The sequence below is a fragment of the Podarcis liolepis genome (assembly GCF_965112155.1).
Source record: "Podarcis liolepis genome assembly, chromosome: 3".
Taxonomy (NCBI): domain Eukaryota; kingdom Metazoa; phylum Chordata; class Lepidosauria; order Squamata; family Lacertidae; genus Podarcis; species Podarcis liolepis.
Window position 1 is genome coordinate 65,890,662 of NC_139557.1, and position 27,963 is coordinate 65,918,624.

Sequence of the window (27,963 nt, forward strand, 5' to 3'; positions counted from 1 at the left end):
CTACTTTCTGTGGCAGCAAACACCATAAGCACATTATGCATCGTATGACAGGCAACCTGCTTGTGACATTGGCATATATGAACTTCACTATTTGTGACAATGACACACATGGGTTTCCCACTCTATGTATACATGGTGTGGATGCAATGGGACACAACACCCAATCTTAGCTTGCCAGCATGAATACATGAGGCAAGAACACCCACATGTTGTCAAACATGACAATCTAACAGCATATCCTAGCCCCCTAGCACACATACACACATACAGAAGAACCTTCTGTTCTATTGTTTTCTAATTTTATCATCATAACCTTGCTAAAGGCAACTCAAACTGACTTAAAACAAAAAATAAAAATAAACAAAGATCCACATAGATACATTTGAACCAATCAGAGCCCTGAGTACTCTCAAATGTGAACTCATGGATTTCGTACACTCAAGATGCTCCACACCTCAGTGAAAGCTGAAAGAAGAAACGTGCACATAGATCAGAGCAATTGTGTTTTGCTGAACATGGGCAAATATCTTTATAACGAATGTGTTAGGCGTGTTTTATTACTGCCACTTTATTTTCAGCTGATTTGTTCACATTTTATGGATATCTCTGCATCTGTTTTAATTCTCTCACTTGGATCAAAGGAATGCCTGTCTGCATCCATACATTTGCCAGAAACCAGCAGTCAAGTAATATGACTGAGGAAAGGCACAGCCCTTTCTGACAGATACACCTCTGCATCTGCTGCAACCTCTGTATTGTGCATTGTTACATTTATATCCTTCTTTTCAAGTGCATGATTTCCCCACCTTTTTAGAGTGGGATAAATTGCATGAACACATTAGCAACTATCAGTGTGCTGGGTGGAAGTGTTCTGCGCTCCTTCTCTACTATGTTATTTTCATGCTGACCCATGAATTAACTGCTTCTGTCTTCAGGTGCTGTCCAGGGTGCTAGTCTGGCTCTGTTCCCATTCTTTATGACTGCTAAGCTTCATGACTCCCAAGAAATTCAGCTCTTCCTTTGCAGTGATTATTTTTGCACAAGGGAGTGGATGTCAGGGGAAGAGGGGCTATGCCCCGTAGGTGAGGCCCCCAGGCTTATGCTTCTTCTCCCGATCCAGCCATGCTTTCTTAAAGAATTGGGAAGAATGTGAATGGGAATGCACACTCAGATACACAAGAAAGCCATGCTGCATGGGATTATGGCATTTGTATTCTGTGGCACTGTGGATCCATATTCTTATGCCCATCTCATCCCTGAACTAGTCATATGTAACTCTGCATCAAGAGCTGTATCAGAATGCAAGTCTGGCTGTGCAGGGCTGATGAGCAATAAACTTGCTAAAGCAGCATAACAAAGTAGGGAAGGCTGGGCTGATTGCATGGGGAATGGGGGTGTAATCCTCTCTCAAAGCAACAGCAGATCAAAGGAAAAATAAACAGAAACATGTATGAGGCGAGTGGGAGGGGGTTGTTAACATTTTCACCCACCTCAAATGGCAACATTTCAGAGGGAAAATCTAACCTCATAAAATGCACACTGCAGCACTCATGAAAACTATTGAAATACAGTAGTTTCAATTGAAAACTGAACTAGCATTAACCAGGAAATTTTACATCTTCAAGGAAAAGATCTTCCTAAGAGCTATTTGCTCATAATGTACTGGGATTTTTGTAGTATACACCTTGCATCAATATATTTGCTTCCTGTTTAGACGTCTGGTGGTGGTATTACCCTGACTTGTAGTGTTTTTAGCTAAATTTTGATCAGTTTTTCAAAGTTCCCAGCTCCATGTCAATCATTCTAGCAAAGCCAGTCCCAACTGGTATATGGATGTATGATCTATTCTGTTATCTGAATTCTGGCTATAAAATGTCCACAGGAGTCTCATCATGGATCCCAGCTGTCTGTGTTCCTTCCACCAGGCCTCCCTCGGTTGGTCCATCAGGCTGTTTTCCAGAAGCTGCATCCACATATCCCACATCTGGCATCATACAAAATGTCTGGTGTGTGGCAGGTAGAGATGCTGCTGCAGAAAGAAGAATCGACTCCCCTATATGTCAGATGATATGCAGGGAGTTTAATCCTGCTCAGATGAGGCCCACACCAGTCATTCCTGATTGGTCCACTACCACCACCAATGAGGGCCAACTTTGGCAGGTGCGTGGGACAACCCACTTTTCAGTCACCTGGTGTCAATATGATGTCAGATGATTGACAGGTAGGTGGTCCCACCAACTTGCCAATGTAGGCCTGCTAGGATAGGAGAAATAAATATCACCATGCAAAAAATGTTCCCTATCCTAAACTACAGTCTCATGGTATAGGACAGATTTTTCTGTTCCATTCTCTGTGAATGTATTTATGTTAGGATGGCTCTAAGCACATGTACTGAGGGTGACTTGCAGAAATCACCACAAAACAATGTACTGTATTTTTTGCTCTATAAACCTCACTTTTTCCCTCCTAAAAAGTAAGGGGAAATGTGTGTGCGTCTTATGGAGCGAATGCAGGCTGCGCAGCTATCCCAGAAGCCAGAACAGCAAGAGGGATTGCTGCTTTCACTGCGCAGCCACCCCTCTTGCTGTTCTGGCTTCTGAGATTCAGAATATTTTTTTTCTTGTTTTCCTCCTCCAAAAACTTGTGGTCTGGTCTGGTGGTCTGGTGCGTCTTATAGAGCAAAAAATACAGTAATCAATTGCAACAGAACCAACCAAATGTTATCATATAGACACAAGGCTACATCAGGAAAATAACTCTGAGTCCTAAAAGACTACATTTGGTATCTTAGCACTTAACCACCAAGTAGTAAAGGACAGCACATTATAGTGGGACTTGGGTCAAGGAGATTTGAGTTCAAAACTCCACTTAGCCATGGAGCTCCCCGGATGACTATAAGCCAGTCATACAGTGGGATGAGCCCCATTTATGCTGCTTTGAACTCCTTGTTGTCCCAGGCATGACCCCCTCCCCTCCTCTTCATGAATGTCCCATATGCAGATGAGATGGATGCCAAAGCAGGCCAATGAAGAAGGTTCTGGATACCGTGGTGAGGCAGATCCAGAAAGCAAGAAGGATTGAAAAGCAAATTCTTTAGAAAGGACATCCTCTACAGTGGGAAGTGGAGACTCGTGCATGTGAAAGTTGGCAGCAGAGAAAATATAAAGAAAGTTGGCCCAGCAGGCCTAGCTGGAAGCAGAGGGAGGTTAAAGAGAATCAAATGACTACCAGCTTACCTTTAACAATCTGCTTTGTGGCCATAGGGTGTGATGGCTGTGTTCAGTAATGTGCCAGGTATTAAAGGATAATGAATGTGAATTGATCTATTTAGGGAACAGGAATTGGATAAGTGGTCGAAAGTGTATTTATTGGGTGGCTCATTTATCCATATTCCCAGACTGTACAAAATTATGTGGTTGCCACGTAATAAGCTTCTTTGCTGGGCTTTGAGTGTGTAGCTTTACCCTCTTGTTTATATAAAACCTCAAAGGGGCTTGTTTTTGATGGGAGCTTTTATTCTTAAAGAAGAAAGCATTTAGAGAATGCTGCTGCTCAAACTTCAAAGTGCCAAATGTGCCCTGTATTAGCTTATTAGCTGCTACCTCGGAAGCCTGTCCAATACGGATCTTTATCAGGCACTCTGTTACCATAGTATCAGATCACCTCACCATTTTTTCATGTATTTATCCTTACAATTCCCATATAAGGCAGCATATTACTAAGCCTGCTCATTTTATAGCTAAGGAGTTAAAGGAAAGGGGAACCATAGAACACTGTATGGCTCAGAGGGGCTTGAAGGTTCTTTGTCATTACAGCCAACAGACCAGATAATGTGCTGCAGTAACAATGATCAAGAAAGATCGAGGTGTCCCATGCTACAGGTGCTTAGATAACTGAGGACACATTTAGAGAAATGCAGGAACTACAAGCCTAATGCACCAGGAACTGAGGCTCATAACAAAACAGAAACAATGTGAAGTACTAACACTCATTTTCTCACAACCCTTAATGAAACCCTTGCTCGGGACTCCAGATACAAATACCCACCGGGAATCTCAACTCTACTGCTGCAGCTGAGGCTGTAATGACACAGGTAAGTCAGAGAGGGGGAGAAACAGCCATGTCTACAGTGTCTCCCCACCCAGTATAGTATGATGTTGGCGATTCCCAACAAAATATTAAAAACACAATAAAACATCAACCACTAACTAGCTTAACAACATACCCCACAGGTTAACACTGGCTGTGTTTGCACGTAACACTAAACCAGGATTTGTTTTACCCATGGTTTATAGACCAAACCATGATCAGTCTTGCAAATGACCTAAGAAACTATGGCTTGTTTTACCCAATCCTGATTTGTTCTCTTCTCACAAATGCCCTTGCAAAGTTCCTGTGTTGCCATTTATTTGAAAAAATTATATACTGGCAACATTAAGAAAAAAAGTCTCATGGCAGTGAACAGCATGAAACCAACAATTGCATTCATAAAAAAATACAAAATACACCATAAATCAGCAGCTCAGATTAATGCATCAACACTGCCTCACCACATCACCAGCTTCCTTATAATGCTTAAGGCTGCCATACAGATTTCCCCAGACATTACTGGGATTTCAAAGGCGGAATTGGCATCTTGGGAATTTCTGAAAGGTGGTGCTGGTTTTTACTTTTTGAAATATGGCATGCCTAACTATGCTCAAATGGTGCATGGAACGTTCCTTGGGCATTTTGGGCTGCTTTCAGCATGCTCCACAACCTCCCTTCTTCCCCTGCCCCACACAATGTAATCTTGAGACCAGAAATTAATATCCCTTTCCTACCAGTGCATTGTGAAATTATGGAATTTCCTTATGCAACATGTAGGGATGGTGACTAATTTGGGTGGTATTAACTTTAAGGATTGTTCTTAAAGTTATTTGTTGCCTGAAATTATTAATTCACAGAGGTGAAGGGTTGTGAATGCTTTCCTTGACACTCTGACAACACCCACTGACCCCCAAGGGAAATTTTTACAGTGGGGGGGGGAAGTATTTGTCCCCCTGCTAAATTTGCCTGTTTGCCCTCTGATGAAGAAATGACCAGTCCATAATTTTAATGGTAGGTTTATTGTAGCTGTGAGAGACAGAGTAACAACAGGAAAACCCCCAGAAACCCAGAAGACAAAAGTCTGTTAGTGATTGGTATCTTCAAACTTTCAGCAAAACACTGGCCAAATTATTCCCCACAGACCACCTGGCAAGATGGATCGTTCCCCTTCCCCTCCAAAAAAGTGCTATTTTACCACCTAGCATCCAACTCTTTAGCAGGGAGCCCATGCTAAATGCATGCTATGTAGCTGGAGTCTGTGCTGGGTCTGCAAGGCACCACTGCAATAGCTGTCCCAGGATCATTAGGTGTCTAAGTAAGAAGATCCCAGCAACAGCACTGTGGAGTGGGGACCCTAAGCTTTGGTTTCTCTTTCAAAGTTACTTGTTTTTATCCTTAGTAGGTCATTCAAACCTGCTAAGAGTTAAGTTGTGCTTTCAAAGTACCCTACTGGTTAGATCTTAGTCAATTAGCCAATTTTCCTCTCCTTGTAAAGCAGTAGCGAAGCTAGACAGGTTGACTTGAGAGGGAGGACTTGTTAGGGGGAGTTGGATAGGAAAATCAATGAGGAAGGAGGGCTAATACTCAGAAAACACCAGTGAGAGCTGCTTGGTTTTGTTTTCCAAACACGGCAGGCTCTGAGGCGTAGGGAGCAATGGGTGGGGTGCTCCAGGAGGTTGAGGCAGGCAAGGGCCCACAGCCCAGCTCCCTAGCTGGCCAGGTGGAACTTGCTAGCTCTGGGAGGAGGTGTGTAATTCCTCAGCTGGAACAGGTGAGGGTCAGATGCCTCATCAAGCCCAGATGCTGCAGGCAGCATGCAAATTATAGAAGGGCAGCAGAGCTGAGGTCCTGGGTCTGCTTAAGTGCCCATGTTGATGGGCCTTAGTTTGGATGGTCCAGGATTTCTGTGGGACTGCTTTGGTTTGGATTTTGGACTTGTGGCTTGACCCTGGACTGGGGACTTGACATACTGACTTGCCACCAGGTAGGACAAGGGTTCAGGACAGATGCCATATATAGAACATATAAATTGCATGATTCAGGTCAATGGTCCGCACACCCTAAGGTATATTGGCACATCCACTTTGACTAGCACCTCCTACTGTAAATGTCAAATATTCTATGCCTCTGAATATTAACTACCCTACTTAGTCTTCCCATAGGCATCTGGTTGGCCACTGTGAGAACAGGATACTGGACTAGATGGGCCACTGCCCTTCTGTTCTTAGGATCCATGTGCTATTGTAAGCCTCAAAATGCTGTAAAGGCCCATACAGAGAATACGTTGAACTGTAAATGGAACAAAAAGTCAGGACTACCCTGGTTTGGTTCTTTTCAGTTTCTGATTCAGATTCTGATCCAAGAAACCAGGCCTGTTTGTCTGCATCTTTTTGTCCTTAGACTTTCTCCCACAAATATACTCTTAATATATACAGTCTCCTGTGTTCTCCACTTCAGTTGCTATCAGTTGCATAGGTAAAGATCAGAGGAAACTTCCTCATAGCAAACAAATGTTCTTGGCTGTCACACACAATTAATAGCACTGCTTGAGTTTTTCAATAAAAAAGATCTCTTCAGGGAATATTTTTTAAAGTGCTCTGTCCTGACCTGAATTTGCTCCCATTGCAGTCAATAGAAGTTTTATATAAAATTTAAGAGAAAAGGCCAACTCCAGACCTCCTGCCAGTCCCCCCTCCACCTTTCCATGACACATGGACACTTTAAATAGAAATAGTATCATCCATATAATATGGCTGAGGCTTGTAAAGTCAGGGGATCTTTAGTCTGCTACATTCTAAAAATGTGTCTATGTCATGCCCAGCTTTAACCTGGAGACCAGCTCCTCAGAGGATGAATTGGACCTCCCACTGACTGACTGAAGACTTGGGGGAGCAGGCATCTCCACCCCATTGCCAGCCCTGAACGTTCAGGGGGGACTTTGCAGGGTCCTTCCAGAGGTGCCATTTGTGTGGCTTCCAGTTGGAAGGTCAATGGATGAGCTCCTGGTGGAGTCCATGGGAAAGGTGGAGCCACCACTGCCAGCAATCTTCAAGGGCATGGATCCCCAAAGATTCAAGTTGTAAACCCATGACAAAGTGCACAACTGAGAGTCCAAAGTCACCATGTGGCTCAGTAGTAATAATAACAACTCCTGATGAGTAACAGTACTTCTCAAGAGGAAGGGCTTTCAAAACACCAGCAGTTGGTATTAGAATAATAGAATTGTAACTTGAAGCCTTTGGTTCGGGTCCTACTCTCCAGAGCCAGAGAAAACAAGCTTTCTCCATCTTCCATGTGATAGCTCTTTAGATATGTGAAGGTGGCTATCTTCTCTCTCTCTCCTAAAGGGCAGAACACAAAAAGCATAGCTAAGCCACCTGTGAGCTCTGAACCAATGGAGGGCTGCTCTGAATTATATTCTTATTGCTGCAGTTGGAAAGAGAGAGAAAATGGTACCTTGCCCATCTGAACACTGGCGGTCTTGGTTCACTGCTTATTCTTTGTGCCCTAACAAGCTGACAGCACCATTGATTTCTGTCTCCTCTGTCTTTGGCAGTAACAAGCCCCCAGAGACGGTGAAATCCTTGCTTTCTTGGTTAACCTCTGCACCGCTTTCCTCCCTTTGCCTTTTTTCCAAATGCTTGCTGCTTTCCAGTATCTATTCACAAGGGAAAGTCAGCCTCTCTAAGTCAAGTATGTTTTTCTTGCTATAAATACTCATTATGTAAATCACTGTTGCTTTTTTGGCTAGATAGTAAAGGAACGACAAAATGAAGTATACATCATCTTTATTATGCTTGGACCCTGTTGCCCCACAGGGATTGGTTTGGTTGTACAGACTTATTCACCTGGCTTGGATATTGATAGCATTTTAACAACGCAATTTGAGAGTGAAGTTTCTATGCGTTAATTTCCCCCCAAATAACCAATAAAGGAAAGGCAGTGGTTTAAGATACTTATGTGATTTAAGTAGCCAAGATTTACAACGGGAGAAAGCAGCTGTACTATTTCAGTTTCCTGTGTCTGTTAATTCAGTAAGCTTTCAGATGCCGCTGGTGTGAACCCTGGAATCACAATAGTAATAATAACCCATTTATTTATTTATTTTGTCTAGGAAACTATGGGGAGAGTGGCATGGAAGCCTTCAAAGAGCTGGCTGCTCAAGAAGGTCTTTGTATTGCTCATTCGGACAAGATCTACAGCAACGCAGGTGAAAAGAGCTTCGAAAAGCTGCTTCAGAAGCTCCGTGACAGGTTGCCAAAGGCCAGAGTTGTGGTTTGTTTCTGTGAAGGCATGACCGTCAGGGGAATACTTATGGCTATGAAACGTCTGGGAGTGCTTGGGGAGCTCCTCTTGATTGGGAGGTAGGTTATTTCAGTCATGTTTACTGGTGTATTGGGATAAGAACATATCTGTCTGGAGACAAGTCACAGCAGCTGATTATTCTAAGCATGGGCATTTATTTACTTATTGCCTTTATATACTACTTTTCAGCCAGAACTCACAAAGTGATTTACATAAGGCTATTACAACACCATGTATTTAAAAATACAATAGAATGGATAGGAAAACTTGTTGGTTTAGAAAAAGCTGCTCCTGCCTACTCTCTCCTCCCCTCAGGGCAAGATGGACCTTCAGAGGCCTCTGTGGTGGCAGCTGAGGGAATGGGCCACTATGGAAACTGGATGGTGACACTTTTCCAAGCCTCTTTCTACTCCGCTTCGCTCAGGGCAAGATGGTCCTTCAGATTTAAGGGACAGTGAAGCTAGTTAAAAAATAAAGCAAACTATTGACATAAGTATTTCTCTTTACAAGTCTCAAAATGGTTTGCATTGTTTATTTAATTATCACTTAGGAAACTTATCTTCTGCCTTTCCCCTACAATAGAACTCTAATAGTTTAGATTCACAAGTACTCACTGGAATATAAATTGAGGGATGTGGTGCCTTCCAGATGTTGTTGGATTCCAGTTCAGCTTGGACTCCAACCAGCTTGGCCAATGTTCAGGGATGGTCGGAGTTGTAGGGTGGTTAACTGACCAAAAGGAGGAAAAACACCCCAATCTAACAAACATGGCTTGAGCTTTAACTTGCAGCGGGGCATAATAATAATTTTATGGCAATCCAGAATATTAGTTTCCCTCTCTGCTCTTGTTCTGCACATCTCATTGCCTCATACCAGATGTATCCAATTACTTAATTTTAAATGCCTTGTTACATTTCATATATCACTTTTATGAAGGCTTCTCAACTGGTGCTTTACAGCAAAGGCTCTGCAGAGTAGCATACCCTGGCCCCAAATTAATATGTTGGAGTATTTTGCCCACAGGAACAGTTTTTTAATTACATATTTGCAAAGTATTACTTTGACTAAGGACCAAAATAAATATTTCATGGCAGAGATTGTGATAAGTTTTCAAGACTCTTTGAGAGGATACTTAATTTGATCAGAGCGGCAATGCTGGAGGATGAGTGTTTAACTCTTTCCCCGATATGATTCCTAATCTGAATTCCCTTCTTCCACTCTGCTAACATGCCCACTGGGAGGAGGATATTGGCCACATTTACACCACAGATTTAAAGCACTATGATGTCACAGTAAACAGTCATGGCTTCCCCTAAAGAATTCTGGGAGTTGTAATCTGTTAAGGATGCTGACAATTGTTAAGAGGCCCCTATTCCCCTGAGTGATTTAACAATTAAACCCTCTTCACAGAGTGAATACACCTAATCCTCAGGAGCAGATTTGGGGAGCAAACAGGAGACTACAGGGAGGAAGAGAGATAGGGGAAGTCCTGTTGCATGCGTGGACTTCCGGTCATCCTGTGTTGGTTACTGCCCGTTTTAAATAAAGTTGGAAGCAAACCTGCGCACATACAGTTGCCTTTCCAGTGTTCCCAGCTGTGCAGTAATAACCCAACATGTCAAGTGTTTATGTGTAGGGCTTGTTTTGACCTTCAGATGAATGCGTGAAGATTGGGAGCAGGGAGAGCAGATATGATCTGCCATCTTCCCTCTCCATGTGTTGAAAGAAGGCCTGAAAAGGTCAAAATGTCTTCCCGAAACTTTCTCTTGCTGATCAATTTCTGGAGTCGGTTTGGGGGAGATCCAGCCTATGAAGTCGTACATCCCTGCTCCAGGTTATTTCCTCTTTTCAGAACCCCCCCCCTCCCCAATTCAGATCTAGACTTGGCCATGAACTGAGCAGATTTAGGAAACTCACAATCCTATTCTCCCAGTAATATGTACATAATAACACCAGCCTAGTCTGCAAGATTGTTGTGGGGATTACTGACAATCTATGAGAAGCATTTTTACGGAAGTGGCCACTTGAGAAAAAGACAATAATGCACTGTGGCATTGTGGTGGTAAATTGTATGCTGGGATTTGTATTAAAAGTATAAAAAGGACCTAAGGGGAATAGGAAAGAAACTGGAGTGTTTGGAGAAGGGGAGTATTCAGTTTTAGTTTTGAGTGTGTTTCTGGAATAAAGAAGCTGCAAACATTTGTTGGGGGCTGCTGGGAATTGTGGTCCAAAACCCCTGAGGTGTTCCAGGCTAGGGAATATTGGCATACATTAACTAGAAGTTGCTCTGTTGTATCCATTAATCAAAGGCAGAAGTAAATCACCAACACTTTATTCTATAATAACAAATGACAACCTAAGCAAACTGAAGAAGTATACCCAGACCTCACAATATTGTTACTTCTCATTTCCTTTTATAGGCTAACTCCCTTCAGCTGACAATACTCCCAGCCAGTGTTTTTTTTCCTAAAAATGTTTGAGGGTACTCTCATTTTCCTACTCATATTGAAATGCTGCCCCTCATTGAGACCAAACTTAGATTCACAAAATATTTAGGGGTATGCGTACCCATAGAAAAAAGCACTGCTCCCAGCTGTCTTTCAAGAAAGCTTAAAGGGAAACTGCTTACTAAATCGCCAAAGTCTTCCCTCAAGCCCCACCTGGAGATACCAGGGACCTGGGGCTATTGACCTATAGCTTCCTGTAAGGGCTGCCTTTGAAGAGTTTTTGAACATTTCAACTGGTTCTCAGTGCAGGGATCATGTTATACTTTACATTGTTGTATAAAAATGTCAAAGTTGTATTTTAAGCTTCAACAACAACACAGCACCAGGGGTTGCTAACATTTTTCCCCGGTGTTTGCTGCCAGATTTCACAAAGTAAAAACCAGGCCAAAAATGTGTCCTTGTTCAGAGAACCAAGTGACAGATGCAGCCATGTCACAAAGTCATCCCCATCCCCATCCCCAACCCCCACAGTCCTTTGAATGCAGCTAATAATCCTTACATCTTCAGGTTGCCACGGATAGCACTGTGCCTGCATTCAGTTGCTGCATCCCGACATATGCTCTAGTGTTACTTACAGAGGAGCTGTCATGGTCTTCAGTAGAGGTCATGTGTGTGGTGTCAGAGGTGCTCTTGTAGATATCACTGCATGCAATAATTGTGACCAGGTCTTCAGACTTTACAGATTCTATTCCTCATGCAGTTTAATTGGTGTGCGGCAATTTTCATGTTAGTCAAATCAACAACTGTAGAAAGTATTGAGTAGCATAGGGTTGCCATATTGCAATAAGTAAAATTCCTGACATCCGCAGTAATTTTAAGCTTTTTTGAGCTGTTTCTGTTGCTTTTTCAATTGCCATACATCCAGGATTTTCCTGACTTTTACTGATGCAGCAAAAATTCCCCCTAAAGCCATTTTTACACCCAAAAACCAGGACATGTTAGGAATTCTTCTGACATATGGCAAGCCTACATTTAATCAAGAAAGTTTCAAATACATAAGGTGAGATCACATCTCTTTGTGGAAGAGAAGTTCTGTGTTTTTGCATTTCTGGATAAGTTAATGCCAAGAAAGGCTTTCAGTCGCATACATACAAAGCTCCTACTAGTCTTGCTTCAGGCCCAACATGAAATTGAGACAGCTTTGGTAGTATTTTTGGATGATTCCTCGTGGTGATAGACACAGGTGACACAGTTAAACTGATAATGATTAAAAAGTGTTGTGACTCTGGCAACTTGCCCCAACAGGAGACAGTAAAACTTGTTAAATTGCCTTCATTCATGTCTTCCTATCAGATTTTAAATAGCTGTGATAGGTAGCTGTTCCTCCTCCTGTTGCCTGAGGGATTAAATCCTGTCACTGCTTCAGTCATTTGTCTCTTATGGCCCTAGATGAGGTTTCATTGTAGTGAAGTGTTGTGGACTGAGCTGTCAAAAAAGAGACTGATCATGACTGAAAGCTCTGAGGATTTTGTTTCAGTTGGCAAAGACACTATTTGATACCAAAATGTATGAAGACGTATGGGTGAAGAGCAACCTCAAAACAAGGTTCATCTCTGGACAAACTTGTTCCCACAGCTTTGTCTGTTAATAAGTCATCCATTTTGTATTTGGAAGTCACATACCTTGAGGGCAATTGCACACACCCCCAACCTCTTATGCCTTCATTTTATTAAAGCAAAACATTCTCATGAAATTAAAAGGTGCACAAAACTGTAATAAATAATAGAGCTAAATAGATAAAAATAAGTGGATATTTGCTCCAGTGCATCCCTTCGTCCACATGGCATTTGCTGCTTCAGTTACTTAAACCAGTGTCTCTTCTGATGTTATAATAGCTACACAGATTGTCAGTTATGATTATTTTAACAATATCAGTTCACTCCATAATATCAGTTCTCTGTGTGATCTAAGGGACCCCTCACCTTTATTATTTGTTTTTATATTAGATGTGCTGTGCTGAGTTAGAATGTCAGTTTACTCCCTTAACACGGATTTAGGATCTTGCCCCAACTTTATGCAAAGCAAGCATAAATTAAACCTATTTCACACCTTATAAAATTTCCTTAATTGAACTGTTTTCCAGAAAAGACCCCAAGACTGGGCTAGGTAAGAGTAAATGAGTTGGGTGTGTCTCCTGGGTGTAGTTCACCTGACTCCAAAGATTTTAAGTTCCAGCTTTCTCTTTCCCCTTGATTTAAAATTCCCTCTGATGCTAGGAAGGGAGAAACTAAAAGAATTCTCCTAAATATTTTCCTCCTTCTGGACCAGCAGACTTTCTGCTGTGGATAACATTTCCCTTTAAAGTGGACCTCTGTGTGCCCAGGTCACTTGTATTATAGATTCCCAGGCCAAGCCACATGCTCAAGCTAGTCTACCTTGTTTTGTTTTTCCTGAACAACAGGCAATGAAAAATGTAACAGAGCAGCTTATCTATTCTTCACCACGTTGCATTATGTATAGAGGTTGAGCATGACAATCTGCCTCATACAGTATATTCAGTCAGATCATTGGTCCATCTAGCACTGTACCACCTGTGGCAGCAGCTCTCCATAGCTTGGGAGCAGAGGTCTTTTCTAGATGCTTAAGATCCTTTTAACTGGAAATGTCAGGAATCTGAGGCTTTCTGTGGTCAAAGAATAGGCAATACTACTGAGCTCTAGACACTCCTTAAAGGTTAAGTATTTAACACTTTCATGTATATGGCTGTAAGAATTATACTCTTGATCTCCGAGTAATTAAAAAAGAAACATGATAATGTATATCTGTTTCTGATCTGGATGTAAGCTTATTGGAATAAAACCCTAACCAGGTTGGTATCTGGAATAAGACCCGCATTGCAATAAGATCCTTGGAGTCTGGTAAGGCTGATAAACGTATGCAAAACACTGTTGGCAGGGGAAGCTCATTTTCACTATAAGATAACCCTTTCCGTATGTTTGATTTAAATAATAAGATAACATGGGGGGGTGCATATAAGAGCTGTGTTGTTTGGGGTGGGGGTTGTTTCTTTAAAAACCCTTCTGGTAAGCTATGTTGCACTTTGCACACTGTAAAGTGAACTCTAGAAGCTCAGAGTAAGTAGGGTGAATGTGAAATATTTTTGCATGGAATGAAGTTTCACTGATGAATACTTTGAGGAACTGCAATGAAGACAAAGGGGTGGCTATGGAAACAGATCTAGTAAAAAAAGGTAAAGGTAATTTTTGGAGGGGTCATTGCCTCTCTCTTGCATTCAACCAATGGATGGTTGCATTTTTTAATGGTTTTTGTATGTATTTTTCATTGCTGCATGTGAAATGCCATTTACTGTATTAGTGCTTCAAAGAAACATGAACTGAAAAATATAGACAGTCATTTTTTTCAGGTTTTACATCTATAATTATCCTATCTATGCAGAGTCATTATAACAATGGGGAATATAATGAATAGCATAATGTCAATAGTGCAGCTCTAATTGAGTTCAGCTAAAGATCTGGTCTAAGGATTTAGGATCTTCCCATCAAAAGACATTCAGATACAAATCTACTGATGCAAATTTTATTTAAATATGCTAATTTGCAGATCAATTATCTGATACATCCAGTGAAAACTTACTCCCTGACCACATTGGGCTGATCCAAAGTCTTGTTTGTGCAATGGTCTTCTATCAAGTTCTCCAATGGAACAGGCACCATGCCCAGGAATTGCTCTGTTTTTTAATGGCCTCTTCATTCCTGTTCTCCTACATACAGAGGGAGAGAGGACAGCAAATGCAATAACTTGGAGTCACTGAATTATGGTTGTTACATGGAAGTAGGTCCTATTGATTTTAACACAACTAATCTAATAGGGTATTGTAGAATAATCTCTACTGACACTGGATATTGGACTGTGTTGAGAGTATCCATCTACATTGTACAACCAATTTAGTCATATTTTCTTTGGAGCAAAGGGCTGTGCTGTGGTCACGCACCTAGCCAGCACTTTACAGAAAGGAGTGCGAGCTTTGCCGCAATGGTCTCCCCTATCCTTTGTGCTCTGGGTGCAGAAGATAATTAGCAATGCATTAATGAAGAGAGAGGTTTCCTAGCTCTAAACCTCCTCTTAATCTCCTTTATGTGACATGCACACTTTTGGCAGTAATATCCCTGTGTAATGTGGGATCACTCTGCTGTATTTTGACAAAATGAAACAAAGAGACGATGGTTTCATGTGGGATTTCAGCAGAGGTTTATCACCATACTTTTTTTTAAGTCATGAAAATATTAGCACAAGTGTGCTTGTGTAGAAAATTACCATATTAGTAGGTGGCTGATTCTGCATGCAACAGTTAATATGTTAAATGAATGCTGCAAGGCTGGGGAATATAGCTCAAGAAAATATGTCTCTATGAAAGCCTCGTCATATAAAAAGAGATGAGCTCTTTATGGCTTCAATACATTTGCATCTGATTTTGCCAAGTCAAAGAACCAAGGGGAACATCCATCAGGTTTTTTCTTTTTTCTTTTTGTAGATCAGTAAAAAAAAACCCCAAACAAATCATATTTGTGCCTCTCCTACATAGACTTTTAAAATTGTATAAAATATGGGGTTATATTTTTCTGAAGCTTACGGTAGAGAAAGATATTCTTTGTGATAGCGGGATCCACTGTGTGGAGAGTGCAGAGTTTAGTAAGCTTCCCAACCTGTGGCTTGGCAAGCCAAGAGCAGCTTCCCTACCACATGTTATTGGCAGCCCACGAACCTCTTGTTTCTCTCTGCCACTCTGGGACTTCAAAATGGTGGCAGCATAATATTGAGCAGTTAGCAGTCCACAATACATGGCTGATGGACTGTACTTGGCTTGATAGATTTCAAGTTGAGATGTCCTGCTACAATTCCTTCAAAACACAGACTTGCATGGCCTATACTGGCTTTATTTATTTCCTTACCATTTTCTCAAGGAGATGGGACATGGGAAGGAGTCCCAATTTGCCCATCAGCATCTTCCTCCTCCTTGTACTGTAAGCATGAAAGGAGATCCAGCATCTCACGTGTTTCTGTAATTTTGCTGTGGTTTGTGTATGGGTATTATAGTTGCAGCATATTATCTGAGATGCAGTAACTGAGCCATCTTTTGCTTAAATGAGCCTTTCCCAAATTGGGGCTGTCCTGGTATACAATTCCCATCCTCTTTGACCACTGGGTTAAAGGGTGTAAGGGGAGAAAGGGGTTGCAATTGCTGAATTCCTTCTGTGTCTTGATTGCAAAGGTAACAGTTTCCAAAGAAGATGCAGGATCTAATAGAGTTAGCTCAGTACATCCAATTCATCTTGGCTCTCTTGCATTGAAGAGTCCCATTTATGAACTACTGTCAGCCTCCCTGATCAGTTCAGTACTACAAACCAGCTGAATAGTTTCAGTACTATGACATCTTAAGAGGCTGGCGTACAAAAGGGTTCAATAACTTCCATATAAGCTTTGTGGTCTGATCTCTGTGTCAGACCTGCCCACCCACCCCACAAAGAACTGTCAAAAAAGCATAATGGAGTATATTAAAGGGTAAATATATTATTCTGCCTCACATTGGCAACCCCCCCCCAAAAAAAACAATCGCAAACAAACAAACCTTGAGAAAATAAGTGGGAAAAGAGTCTGCCCTTAAAGCAAATGCCCCCCACTTGCAAAAAAAAAACAAAACACCAAGGCTTGCTTTTAAAACATTTAATTCTAGTTTTGAATGTACCATGGAAACATAATTAATAAGAAGGCAGATAATCATATTGTCACTGACTTTCTTGGAGGTGTAGAGGACACAGGGAAGAAAGCAGATTAGAGATGTACTAAAAGCATCACTTCCTTTCTCTCTCTTTCACGCCCAGGAATGCATATAAAAGTGCATCCTAGGAAAAATAAAACTTATGAAGAAATATTACTAGGTTGGTCTGGATCTCCTCCATAAGACTTACTTTTTGGCAGAGGATGCCAAAGGTACACTATGTTCCTGAATGTCTAATATCTGAATGTCTACTCTGAATCTTAATGCATGTATTTCACATAACTTTTGCATAATAAAAGCTAAACAATGGTTTTCTTCATCTGTGGCCCAAGGTGTCCTAAGTGGGGCCATGTGTTGTCAACCATGAAAATGAAAGAACAGTTCAGGCTTTTTCCAAGGCCACAGTGACAAGCTCAGATTTCAACTTTGGTGCCTTCTGTGGGATGCATGAGGTGGAGTACAAACCTTAGTAAACTAGAGCCCTACAGATGTTTAGGACTATAACTTCCATCAACCCCAGCCACCATGGGATTATGGGAAATGTTGTCCAGAACACATAGAAAGCACCAGGCAAAGGAAAGCTGGGATAGGCATTGAGTTCTGGAGACATTTATCCTTCAAGACACTACTGATCAGACTGCAGGTGTTTATCTTACACATGATAACAGATCTGAATTAAAATTAAAGTGCTGGTCAAAACAAAACAGGTACAGTACAGCGAATTGAATTATGGTAGGTTGTGTCATTGCATTGATGGATACAAATATTTTACCTGTTGAGAATACAAAGAAATATACCAAACAGATAAGAATCATCTTTTTGAAGATGTAATCTCCTACTCTTTCACTAACCTTCTGTGTCATAAAACAACAAAGAGTCTTATGGTTCCTTTAAAACTAAAGTACCCTATGTGTGATGCGTTTCACAGAGAGGTCCATAATATGTATGTGTACTCTTTAATATACACGCAACATATACTTTTTTTTAGACTGCAAATACCTCTAAGGACACTAACCCATCAAAGATCCATAAGCTTCCCAAAAGTGTTCCTGTTTAGCATCCAGTGAATTTAAAACGGAACACCTTTAGTACAAAAATAAACGTGTTGGGCTGAATGAATATCAAATGAATTCTACTCATCAGTACAATTACAGTGAATATAAAATGAACTCAAAATGTGCTTGGAGGGTTCAAAGTGAATTCACAAGAAACTTGCCACCTCCAATTGCAATATCTCTGGTAAGAAAAATGCTATGAATAGGAATATTTGAGTCAGGTTCTTTAAGCTCACAGAATAATACTTGTGTGGTCAAAAGTATCTGAAACAGTTTATGGACCCAGTCAGTGTACACTGAAGCAACCTCTCACTGGAGGGGAAAACACAGGGTGGACCATCCAAATCTGTCCACCATCCCTGTGGGATGGGGTGAAATTTCACCATGACAGCCTGTCCACACAAACCCATTTATTCCACCAGGACAAAAGGACAAGTTGATGATATGCCCTACTGGACAGATTATGAGACTCTATGGTTATCATGGAGGCCATAAAGTCCTAAACTGGAATGCTAACCATCAGCATGGATGCCAATAGCCCCCAGAACTCCCCCCCCCCATCAGCATGGATGCCAATAGCCCCCAGAACTCCCCCCCCATGGTCCTCCAACTGCAACAGAGACCAACTCTGCCAGAGAAGCTGCTGGGCATCAGGAGTAACCCTAGTTTATTGTCTCCATGGCACAAGACCAGGCACAAGGGTTTTGTTGAGATAGAGATGGAAATTTTATGGACCTCAGCAACTCCTCCCCGCCCCCCTCCATGTCTCTGAAGCCTGTGCTGATGCTGCATTGAGTATCCAAGTGCAGTGCAGGTGGGTCAGATCAACTGCCCCCACCTCACCTACCCAGGACTTGGTAACACATGCCAGATCAGCACCTTTATCCTATACCAATGTGGTGCTGAATGACAGCATGCACAGTACACAAGTGACTAGGAATCAGGTTATGGGAGGGAGCAAGGTGCAAGGTGTAAACAGCTTTGTCATCTTTCATAATGACTTTCCTCTCCCTATGGCCATGTCTCTCCTTATCCATGATCACAAAGGCTGGGGAGAGCAGCAGGAGAGACCTACTGCACCTATGTCAGGATTGTGCTGCAGCTAATTTGGTGCAAGGTCTTGTTGTTTCAGCTACATATGTACTGTTTCAGTCACATATGGAGGTGTAGGAAGGGGTGTGCGGTGTGTGCAGGCTGCCCCGTGTGTCATCACTGAGGAGGGTGACTGCGGGGCCTGGCCTGCAGCACGCCTGAGCCACACGTCTCCTGGGGAGTTACATGGCGGCTCAGGCACCTGCAGGCTCTGCGCTGCCCAAAACGGCAATGTGGGGCTTGCAGACTCTGTGGAGGTTCTGCCCAGCATGCTCTGCCCAGGCCAGGGGCTTGCCCCGGCCACACGTGCAGGGCATTTGTGCCGCCCTGGGCGCCCGAGCAGCTAGTTATGCCACTGGTCACATAGATCCTAAAGCACTGGGTCTACCTCACCAAACCTAACTGAGCAGATAATTTAAAATCCCAATATTTATAGGGCCACTCACATGGTATTAGTGATCCACAAGGAAGAAAAGGAGTGCTAAGTGGGGGATATCACTGAAAGCTCGTCATTCTTCAGTGTATTGTTGATGTTCTTTTTGTATCAAAACTAGTCTATAAAACAATGAAGGGGGGTTACACGAAAGTGTGGTTATATTCTGTAAAATATTTCTGAGCATGGTGGTAATGACCTACTTGTTTTTGAAAACCATGACATGATCTTCTGTCTGCCTGTATATAAAAACTGGAGGTGAAAGATTTTTGGCTTTGTTTTTAAAATGTTAAAGCTCTGTGTAATTACTGGCCCTGCAATGAGACTGTTTACCTTTTTTTATCAAAGGGACACTTACAGATGTTGAAGACCTGTTATTCATAGTAAAGAACTACGCCCAATTAAGCAAATGCTTCATTAATCCTAGAATCCAAAGGGATTCAATTGCTTTTGTATAAGAGATTTGCACATGAAAGGTTTCCCCTCTTTAAAAAGCCAAAATCCCTACACAGATATTTGATTTTTGGAGACCACTCTACTACCTTAGTGTGTCCACATTAAGTTGCCCCAGTTGCACACCTTTGGCAGCAATCCAGTGTTGGAATTGTTTGTTTTTAAAGGATAAAAAAGGATAATTCTGGGACAAATGGGGAATGTGCAGGACTAAAGTGAGAGAGGATGCTTATTTAGCACCTAGACACATATATACATATTTGACTTAGAGCTGACTTAGGATAGCCCATGCAAATCACCAAAAGAATGGAAATGACCATATCTGCCCCAAGATGTTTGACAAATCTTGCACTTCATAAGAGAAGCTCTGCTAGATAAGACTCAAGGCCTATGTAGTTTAGCATCCCCTTTTCCCCAGCGGCAATCCAAAAATGCCTCAGGGAAGTCCACAGGCAGGACCTAAGGGCAATAGTCCTCTCAGTCTGTTGTTTCCCAGTGACTTTTACTCAGAGGCATGTTGCCTCTGATCCTGGTGGTAGTATAAAGCAGCAGTGACTAATAGCCATTTGAATTTTGACAGTGGTGGAGGCAGAAAGGATGGGGAGACTGGCCCACTGGCTTTGCCCCAGGACCATGGGTGCCCAGGGCTGTGCACGCTGCATGCACACTTGTGTCTGATGTCAGCATGCCCATGGCATGCACAAAAAATGTGGGTGTCCAGCCTCTGGCGCCTGTGTAGGGAGATAACAAACCATAGACAATGAGGAGGAATAAGGGGGGGAGGCATGGGTAGAATGTGAATATATTAAGCTACACCTGCTTAGACTTCATTTGGGTTGGGTTCTGTCATTCAAGGCCAAGCATCTGCGTAAATATTTTACAGGATGAGGCACCTCTGCAGTTATTTTTGTCACCAACACTTATCAACAGCACACATGGAATCTTTTATACGATTATCAATCAGTGTGTCATCTTCTGAGCAGGCAATGTTTACAGACTACCATCTCAGCTGTGATGAAAGCTCGGAGGATGCTGACTACCTTGATTTATTATTTCATTTACTTTCTCCCATCCCCCCCAATAAATCATGGAAATGTCTATCATACTTCCTGAATGAAAGACAATATGCTACCTAAAGAAAGGGAGAACTCATTTCAGAAATTGACAAGAGTTGTCAGCTGCTCATCAGTGATTCCACAATCAACATTTATAGGGAAGAGAGGGTGCAGTCTCAAGGACTGGAAATCAAGCTTGTTTGGGTAGCACCAGCTGTCTTTAGAAATGCTTCTCAATATAAACTGATGGGCTAGTGTATACTATCCATTAACGCTGCTTTTCAAAAGTACACAGTGCTATTTGCCATAAAATGAGCATTCGCAGAACACCTTTACCTTTCTCCATCTTTATGTTTCAACCTCTAAAGTCTAAGTCTTATCATTATCCTTGAATAATTGTCTGAACCTATTTAGCAGGCTATGCTGAATGCTTGTGTTTGTTATACATAAATGTGGGCTTGGAATGCAAATTCAACATCTGGTTTCTGGGGTAGAATTTTGGTGTTCTTAGTATTTCATTTTGTAGCTCTCTTACATGTAGAGAAAGGTTTGGGGAAAGCCAGGTGGTATCTTCTGAAGAGTCAGAAAAATATATTTCATGTTCATACTTTTATTTGTCTTTTGGTTCTAATGGCATTCTAATACCCTGAGCTTGTCCATGCGTCCACTTGTGCTATGCCTAGAAAGCACAGGTCTAAGCAGTTTCTCACTTGCCCCACTTCTTCCCAATGGAAGATCAGAACAACAGATTCTTCCCAAAGCAATAGATCAGAACAAATAGCAATCCGTGGGGGAAACTGAATTGCTCTTTGCTCCGACTGAGCACTAAAGAGCAGTTTTCCCCAGGGGAAAGGAGTGGGACAAGAGGAGTGAGCCCCTGTTGTTAATCCTTAGCATCTGTCTGTCCAAGTTATCCTGTCCCTGAATGGTAAACTGCACAATTCGAGAAGGTGCACCACATGATCTAATATACCTTAAAGGACAATTCAAGAGTCCTACCTCAACATATTTTGCAACATTGCAAAAGAAACTGTATGGTGGCTCCTTTTCATTTTCATACTGCCTGAAAAACACAGCAGCTCCTGAGATACATAAGTACAAAAAGACAGAGGATTAACAAGTATAGGGAGGTATCCAAAATTTTCAATGCCTTAGGATACCATCAGGGTTGGGATTGTGTTATTTTTCTCTGTTCTTTTCCCAACAACATGCTATGGTTGGAACATTGAACTTGTAATTAGGGTTGCCATATCTTGAACAGCAAAATAGAGGACAGCCTGAGCCACTGCCAGCCTGAGCCAGAGAAGGAGGTGTGTGGGGCTGTTGCTGCCACACCCACTTGCCTTTTCCCCCAGCTTGGGCTGGCAGCGGCTGTGGCGTGTAGAACAGCCCAAGCCCCCCCCCCGACATTTCCTTTAAAATGCAAAAATCTGCCCAGATGGGCATGTTGGCCACCCAAAAGAGGACATGTCTGGGTTTTCCTGGATATATGGCAACTATATATAAGTGCAGTCAGCTGAAATTCTGCAGACACCTTTTCTAGGAAATGATCTTGGCTCCAGGGGTTTGGGATTTGGATGTTCTCAGCAGTAGCTCTGTATTGTATTACAATGCAACTTTAAAAATTGTTCAGTTTTTTTTGAAATACAAATGCACTAATTCTTACCAGGGTGGATTATTGCAATGTGCTCTACGTGGTTCTACCTTTGAAGAGTCATTAGAAAACCTCATTTGGTCCAGAATGTGGCTGCAAGGATGTTAGTGGGTGCTTGCCCACCATGTGCCTGTACTGGTTAGGAACACAAAAAGCTGCCTTATACTGAGTGTAGTCATTGTGCATCTAGTTCAGTATTGTCTACACTGAGCAGTGGTGGTTTTCCAGTGTTCATATTTGTATTGTTTATTACTAGCGTGCCTGTTTTGTTGTTGGTGTGATTTCAAAAAGCCATCACATTCTTTCTTCCCTCGCTTAAAAAGGAAAACTCATTTAACACTTATGAGGTTTGCTTGGATGAGTTCTGGCTCTGGGAGGAATAACCAGAAAGATTTACTCTTGAATGGAGGGAGACAGTGACACTGATGATAGGCTTTCTCTGATGTAAACATCAGCCTTTGTTCTTTAGAGCAGGAGGGTGCTATTTCCTGGTTTTATTAGTCAGGAGCTCATTTCTTTAAAGGGGTGGGAATTCCAAGCTATTTTGTTTTTTAGTTAAAAAACAGCCAGTTTCCTAAGTCTAAGAGTAATCTGCTTTCTCCATGTTGTGGACCCTCAACTTATTATAGCAGTTCTAGTTGTTTTTGAGTTGCAGTTCCACGCATGCTCTGACTCAGGAATGGAAAATCTGTTGGACTACAGATGTTGCTGGACTCCATCTCCTATCATCCCTGCTCTTAGCCATGCTGGCTAAGGGTTAATGGGAGCTGGAGACCAACAACACCTGAAGGACACCAGGTTGCCTACCTAACTGAAGTAGGTAGGAACATAGCCAAGTCACCTATGTCATTCTTTTGTTTCAGCTATTTAACTGCTGGGCAGAAGTATGATGCATATGGTCATCTTAAAGACCACATGATCAGTCCTGGATCTCAAACATTGTTTAGCTGCTGTGTAAAGAATGAGAAAAATATGAAGAGATTTTCAAGATTCTAGCAGTGGGGCTTTAGGAAAACACTTGATCTGAAATGTAATTATTATTATTATTTACAGAAAAACACATTTTATTTTTGAACCACAATTGTTAGGTGTGTGCTAAGAATCCAGTGTGTGCATGCAACAAATGCCTATTTTCATGCATTTGTGTCTTGCAGGTTTAACTGAGAGAGAGAGCAAGAATCCATATCACAGCTTGATCCATTTACCTGTAGTGGCAAACCTGGACTTGCTGCTGTATAATGTGTGAAGTGGCTCTGAGGGGGCTAATAAGTAAAATCCAAAAATACTAGTTGATAGAACTGGGGACTTATAACATCAGCTTTAACCAACCAGTAGCATTTTTAGCATTATGTTTATCCTGTTTATCTGGCTTTTCTTTTCTTCTCCTTTGTCTCCAGCCAGAAGACTGCAAAGTCTAGTCTATAATTTTGGGGTATTTTGGGGAAGGAAACAACTTGCGATGCACTCAGATAATTACTGGCTGACATAAGCTACTAGCTGGCTGCATCAGAATGGGGTGGGGTGGGGGATGAAAAGGTGCTCTTCAACACATTGAGATTGTGTATACAAGGTTCTTACTGGGTGCTAATTGCATGCAGTTACAGGATTTGTTTTTCTTAAGTGTTACCAAGCCAATGTCAAAATGATAAAAGGCAGGCAATTCTCCAGCATTGTGTATGTGCTAATTTATAAAGTGGATTAGCGCTTCTTTTCCATTTTCCTCTCTTGCTTGGGAATACAAGCAAGAAAAAAAAAATCCCAGATATGCAGATACCAATTAAAATGTTCTAAAAATGAAGACGGTGTCAGTGCCTAGAGCAGAGAGTTTCAGACTATCGCTATTTCTTAACACGTGCAAGATTGCTCTACATAGCCAGTTTATGCTGAATGCACTGCAGTGTCATAAAGGATAGTGTGTTGTTTAAAGCATATTTTTTTGCAGTAAGAATTGTATTGTTGATTATAAGCAATGCTACTCTTATGAAATATTTTACAGGAAATTTTGGCCTAGGGAAAAAGGGAATAGTACACAGAAATGGGACGCTGTTCCTAATTTGTCTCCCAGTGAGAAATGCATCTTATAGATATTTAGGCCAAGTTAGTGTGGACCTCATTAGCAGCAGTGGTGTGACCAAGAGTCACCCACATTTATAGCTTGAACTAGGATTAAGACACTGGCCAGTTAGCTAGTCAAATATTGCCAGATATTCCCTGAAGAACATCCTTCTGTGATTAGTAGCTTATTTTTAAAATGGCATCACTGCAAGGGCAGCAGTGAGGTCCCTTTGCTTTCCAAGCCTGCGGGAATCGGGTACTGAAAACATGACAAGACCAAACTAGATAATGCTTGGAAATGTATGGTTGCATTTTACATATTGGTGCCAGGAACCAATCATTCATATGAGGATCATGTACTGCTTTCGCAATGTAAATCACTTTGGATGGGATTCACCTAATGAATCCCATCAGCAAAAGCCCAGCACTAGGGCAACATGGCTTCCCCATTCTCTACCCATGCCCCCTAAAATTGGCTCAGGCGGGTCAGGGGCAACCACAGAACAGCACACACAGGAGGTCTGGCAAGCTGATATGCTTGCCTGGTGCAGGTGGAACATTTGTAGCAACACGACATTGAAGTCCACCCATTGTCTCGAAGTTGTTCATGTTTGGGGAGAAGCTGCCACTGGTGTCAATAGCATCATTTTTCCTGTGGGAATCTAGTCACTTTGGGGATGTATGTTTTAATGTGTGTTTCATTGCATGTCATAGTCCTGTTGCTGATAGTCTCCCCAGACTTTTGCAGCTGCATTGTTCCTTTTTAGAACCAAAACAACATATAGAAACTTGTTTTGTCTTTAGTTGCTCTGTGAGGTTTATTTGTTTAATTTCACTTTTAGCATGCAAAACTGTTTGGGCTATCCCTCGGGTTCCAGGAGAGAACTCATGAAATACAGTCTTTGGAATTTCATTATCATGCATTTATGTTTGCATAACTTAGCCATAAATAATTGATTGCAGAGATTTAGATTGTAATGTCATTGTTTCATAACAGCAGCTAATTAACACACGTTTTAACTTAAGCTTCTCCCTTCGTCGCAGTACTAATAATGGCCTGAATACTGTAAGTGGCCATTTTTGGACATCAGATCAACTTGTCAGTGGACCATGTATTTTTATGGTTGGTCAAACAAACTGTAGATTCAATAAAAGCTGATGCCTGTGTTCATCAAGGCCATTTGAAATCGTTACATGTATCTATCCACTCTCTGTGGATCTGCTCTTGACATGTACCCAGTTGTGATAGTGTATATACACACACAACACACACACACAGAGAGAGAGAGAGAGAGAGAGAGAGAGAGAGAGAGAGAGCACCACAGACAGGAGAGAATGCTTGCAGTAATTTCAAGCCTGACCAATATGGCTTTGTGAACTTTATAATGTAGCTTTACAAAGGTGCTCCTGTGCTGAAGCCATTTTTATCATTCGTGTGCCCCTCAAATCCTTTCAAGACCACAGGTAAGCAATCTTTTATTTCCTTCATCCAAAATGTAGTGTTCTTACATGCTTTAGGATATGGACCAGCCTTAAACAAAAGCCAGCCGCACAGGAAGAACAAATGCTGAATCCAGAAAAAGCAACCCAAAGAAGTGCTCCTGCACTTGGCATAGATCTCAGGAAGATACAGCTTCATCACCATGGAGTCAAAACATTTAGCGTTTGAGTTCAGTTCAGGTTCACCTGAAAAGGAAGTTCTTCTGGTTTGCTGTTTCTTTGTTGTTCAGGTCATGGATCGGATCGTTCTAAAGGACTCAGGGCACAGGCCTGTGACACAAATTTTCATATGCTAATATGTACGTATGCATGCCTCTAGGAAATTAATATGTTGGGTGACTGGGGTCTCAACAGCAGTGTGTCCAGCCACCCTATAAATAAAGAAAAACAAACAAAACATTCGATAAGGGGTAGGATATCCAAAGGTAAAGGTAAAGATAAAGGTACCCCTGACCATTAGGCATAGCTGTCAAGTGTCCCTTATTTGAAGGGACAGTCCCTTATTCCAGTGCCATGTCCCGCTGCTGTCCCTTATTGATGGATGTCCCTTAAATGTCCCTTAAATGATGTCCCTTAAATTTCAAAGGAAGCAGCTCCTCTCCCTCCCTCCCTGCCGGCCAGGGAGGAGGGAGGCTCCAACTGTGTTGTTTGGCTGTGTTGCTCACCCAATAAGAAGTCTAAGAATGACTGGGAGGTGGAACTTGCATGCCTTGTGTGTGGCTAGTTAATGCAAGCTGAGGAAGTTTTGAATGCTGGACGCCATTTTGTTGCACGTGCTGCTGCAAACTTTGCAGTGCAAAGCCAGGCCGGGGGAGCCATCTTAAGTTGAGGCTGCATAGGCCTTGTGGTGCATGTGATTCAGATTCTATTCAGTTGAACCTCTGGTTACAAAGTTGGTTGGACAGTGTTCTCGAAGCTACCAGACTGCAGGAGGACAGGAAGACTGGAGTGCCTGGAACAGGTGAGGCTGCAGGTCCCTTATTTTGGCTTCTGGTCCCTTATTTTCAAGGCTGCTGGTCCCTTATTTTCAAATCTGTAAGTTGACAGCTATGCCATTAGGTCCAGTCATGGTTAGGTCTAGTCACGGACGACTCTGAGGTTGCGTGCTCATCTCTATAGGCTGAGGGAGCCAGCATTTGTCCGCAGATAGCTTCCAAGTCTTGTGGCCAGGATGACTAAGCGGCTTCTGGCGAACCAGAGCAGCGCATGGAAACGTCATTTACCTTCCCACTGGAGCGGTACCTATTTATCTTCTACTTGCACTTGACGTGCTTTTGAACTGCTAAGTGGACAGGAGCTGGGACTGAACAATGGGAGCTAACCCCGTCATGGGGATTCAAACTGCCGACCTTCCGATTGGCAAGCCCTAGGCTCTGTGGTTTAGACCACAGTCCCACCCGCGTCCCTAGGATAGCCATAGTCTAATGCAAAAGATCTAGGGTATGGGTCACCCCAGCAACACCCCCTGGTTCAAGTTCAGTTTGACTGTCTGCTCTGCACCCAACCAAATAGCCGATTAGGCTAGGATTCTTCCAAACAGTTTTGTACAGTGGTACCGCAGGTCAAGTATTTAATTCGTTCCGGAGATCCGTTCTTAACCTGAAACTGTTCTTAACCTGAAGCACCACTTTAGCTAACGGGGCCTCCTGCTGCCGCCGCGCCACCAGAGCACAATTTCTGTTCTCATCCTGAAGCAAAGTTCTTAACCTGAAGCACTATTTCTGGGTTAGCGGAGTCTGTAACCTGAAGTGTATGTAACCTGAGGTACCACTGTAATAGCATGGGAAACATTTGGGCTCTTTCATCAATACCCTTAATTCCAGGGGTTTTTGTACAGTAAGACCACAGCTTATGCACATTAAACTCATGGGCATTCATATTTATGTGCTTGGCAAAAATATTTTAAAAATTAAACAGGGGGTGGGCATCTGGGAAACAAGATTTTGCCAATTCCACCTGCCATTAAACCCAATGGTTCAATGGGATTGTGACCATACACAATCTTAGCTTTAGATATGATTCCCAGAA

At 42.1% G+C, this 27,963-nt stretch overlaps 1 protein-coding gene across 5 annotated transcripts in view; it reads left to right on the forward strand.

Annotated features, from left to right (window-relative positions):
* Positions 1 to 27,963, forward strand: part of GRM1 (glutamate metabotropic receptor 1) — a 182,900-nt gene that overhangs the window by 51,189 nt on the left and 103,748 nt on the right. For all 5 annotated transcript variants that reach the window (XM_083496254.1, XM_083496258.1, XM_083496257.1 and 2 more), the window contains one exon: positions 8,204 to 8,453. In XM_083496254.1, the coding sequence (XP_083352380.1) occupies positions 8,204 to 8,453 (250 nt within the window). The remainder of the gene's footprint in view (positions 1 to 8,203; positions 8,454 to 27,963) is intronic.